Source organism: Zea mays, chromosome 3 (assembly GCF_902167145.1).
Source record: "Zea mays cultivar B73 chromosome 3, Zm-B73-REFERENCE-NAM-5.0, whole genome shotgun sequence".
Classification (NCBI taxonomy): domain Eukaryota; kingdom Viridiplantae; phylum Streptophyta; class Magnoliopsida; order Poales; family Poaceae; genus Zea; species Zea mays.
This window is the reverse complement of record NC_050098.1, coordinates 222,398,181-222,401,076: the sequence shown is the minus strand read 5'-3', so window position 1 is coordinate 222,401,076 and position 2,896 is coordinate 222,398,181. Positions and strand designations below refer to the sequence as shown.

General features: G+C 52.7%; 1 protein-coding gene across 1 annotated transcript; it reads left to right on the top strand.

The window, feature by feature from the left end:
• Positions 1 to 268: 268 nt before the first annotated feature.
• LOC103652574 (cytochrome P450 72A15) lies at positions 269 to 2,684 on the top strand. Its single transcript, XM_008678126.3, has 5 exons — positions 269 to 709; positions 810 to 1,039; positions 1,176 to 1,417; positions 1,531 to 1,918; positions 2,029 to 2,684. Exons 1-5 carry the CDS (start codon positions 430 to 432, stop codon positions 2,452 to 2,454), a joined length of 1,566 nt encoding a protein of 521 aa, XP_008676348.1. The 5' UTR covers positions 269 to 429; the 3' UTR covers positions 2,455 to 2,684.
• Positions 2,685 to 2,896: the final 212 nt, after the last annotated feature.

Here is a 2,896-nt window from a genome sequence, read left to right as displayed (position 1 = left end):
ATTCTGCCGTCTCTGTTTTCCATCACGGATAAGGGTACGCCGTGCGAACAGACCAACCGGGAAGGCCACGAGTAACTACCAACGTACCATTTCCATCGAAACTAGTTGTATGTAATGACTTAATGTTCACCGCAGTCGTTTCGAGAGAAGAAGAGAGAAATAAACAATGCAGATGCTACTCTTCAGCGCCACAAAGGCTGAACATAGCCAAGAAACTATGGCGACGCAACGCAACGAAGCAGGGGGGAAAACGATCCAGGCCGCCATGGGAGGCAGCTTCCTGCAACCTCGAAGAAAGAAAAAATCAAACACGCGAGAGGGAGCAGCCAGCCAGCCAGCCAGCAGCAGCAGCCTATAAATCGAGGCCAGCGCTGTTCCTCGTGACAATCATCCCCATCAACAACACAGATCGATTTCGATCTAAAGGCAATGGCGATTGCTGCATTAGAGCTGCTCTACGTGCTGGGAAGCTTGGTGGCGCTACGGCTGGCATGGCAGGTGCTGGAGTGGGGCTGGCTGAGCCCGCGGAGGCTGGGCCGGGCGCTGCGGGCCGAGGGCCTCCGCGGCACGGCGTACCGCTTCCCGGCCGGCGACGCCAAGGACGAGGAGCGTCTCCTGGCGGCGGCGCGGGCCAAGCCGATGCCTTCGCTCTCGCACGCGATCAGCGCTCGGGTGGGCCCGCTCGTCCACAACGCCATCCACGAACACGGTACGCTAGCTGCTGGATGAAACCACCTACTACTACATGTTTCGGTAAATTTTGAGCCATCGAAATTCAAACATGAAAATTTTTTTTTGGGAAACGTCAGGTAAAATTTCGGTTGTCTGGATCGGGCCTACCCCGAAAGTGATCCTCAGCGACCCCAAGCTAGTCCGGGAAGTGCTGTCCAAGTCCAGCAAGTTCGGGGACTTCCAGAAACCCAAGCTGCCCTCCCACTTCATCAAGCTGATCGCCCAGGGGCTGACGGTTCACGAAGGTGAGAAGTGGGCGATCCATCGGAAGATCATCAGGTCTGCTTTCCTTGTCGAGAAGCTGAAGGTAATGAATGAATGCTGTGAGGGGGAGTTTTGGTTTCTAAGAACTAATTTTTAGTCAATTCCCTACATTATATATATTCTATTTTAGTTTCTAAATTATGTGTAACGGCTGCCTACCTACAATACAACTGCTGCAGGAAATGCTGCCGGCTTTTACTGCCTGCACCGGCGAGCTGATGGGTCGATGGGAGGAATCGATGGGGTGCGACGGCGCGCGCGAGATAGATGTCTGGCCGGAGATGCAGGACCTCACCGGCGACGCCATCTCCCGCGCGGCGTTCGGTAGCAGCTTGATCGAAGGGAGAAGGATCTTCCGGATACAGGCCGAGCAAATCAAGATCGCCAACGAGATGACAAACCTATACATCCCGGGTTACACGTGAGCTCATCATATATACTCGTGCACTGCATTCTATTCACTGCACTGCACACAACCGTCAGTTTCTGTTTAGTAGCTCTCTCATACTCCCTCCTCATGTCTCTTCTCTTCAGCTACCTACCAACCAAGCCGAACAGAAGGATCAAGGCAAACGCACGCGAGGTCGAAGCGCTGCTGAGAGGCATCATCACCAAGCGGGAGACCGCCATGAAGAACGGCCATGCCGACGACAGCGACCTGCTCGGCAAGCTAATGCAGTCCAACGTTGAAGAGGCCCATGGAGGCGGAGGAAGCTCCAAGCCGATGATGACCATGGAAGACATCATCGGCGAGCTCAAGCTGTTCTACTTCGCCGGGATGGAGACGACCTCGGCGCTGCTCGCGTGGACACTGATCGTGCTCAGCATGCACCCCGAGTGGCAAGACCGCGCGAGGGAGGAGGTCCTGGAGGTGTTCGGGAAGAACGAGCCCAACATCAATGGCACAAATAGTTTAAAAGTGGTGGGTAATCTTCGTAAAGGAAACTACTATACCATTCTCTCCTTAAATAGTTGTTATCTAGTTAGTTTGAAGAGCATCATTAGTGCTTAATCTTTGCTCCTGTGCGGCAGGTGACCATGGTTCTATACGAGGTCCTTAGGCTGTACCCACCGATCATAGATCTTGAGCGGCAAACGTGGAAGGAAATGGAGCTGGGAGGGGTCAGGTACCCACCCGGAGTGACACTTCTGCTGCCGATACTGGCCATTCACCATGACCCGGACCTGTGGGGAGAAGACGTGGACCAGTTCAGGCCGGAGAGGTTTGCCGACGGCATATCCAAGGCGTCCAGAGACACGCCGGCGTTCTTCCCCTTCGGCTGGGGGCCGCGGATCTGCGTCGGCCAGAACTTCGCGCTGCTGGAGGCCAAGGTAGCGCTGGCCATGCTGCTGCAACGCTTCTCGTTTGGGCTCTCGCCGTCCTACACGCACGCGCCGTTCTCCGTCTCCACCGTGCAGCCGGAACACGGGGCGCAGATCGTGGTCAAGAAAATTTAATCATTTTATTGTATGTACTTATTACATATAGTATGGTCATCCTGTCGTGTATGCATGGATTTATGTCGCTTCTCTCTATAGATAAATAAATGGTGTGTCTGAAAATTAAATTATATGCTAGTTTTACTTTTACGTGTGCACAAACTTAGTAGATGTATTGTCGTGCTGTACTACTGTACAACAGCACGGAATATTGTGATGACATATAGCATTTGATTTGGCTGAGGTGATACACAATGTCTGATTTGGTTGGTCGCATCGTCTCGTACTGCATCTGCATTGACTTCATGTTAGTATTTGTTTGGTTGCCTATATATCTGGAGTATAATTTGCACGAGTTGATGCAAAACAAATTATTTTGAGGCTGCATCCTCTCATACGCCAAAAATACCTGTTTCCGATCAGCCTGGATCGGGAGAGCGTGGGTGCACTCGTCCAGCTA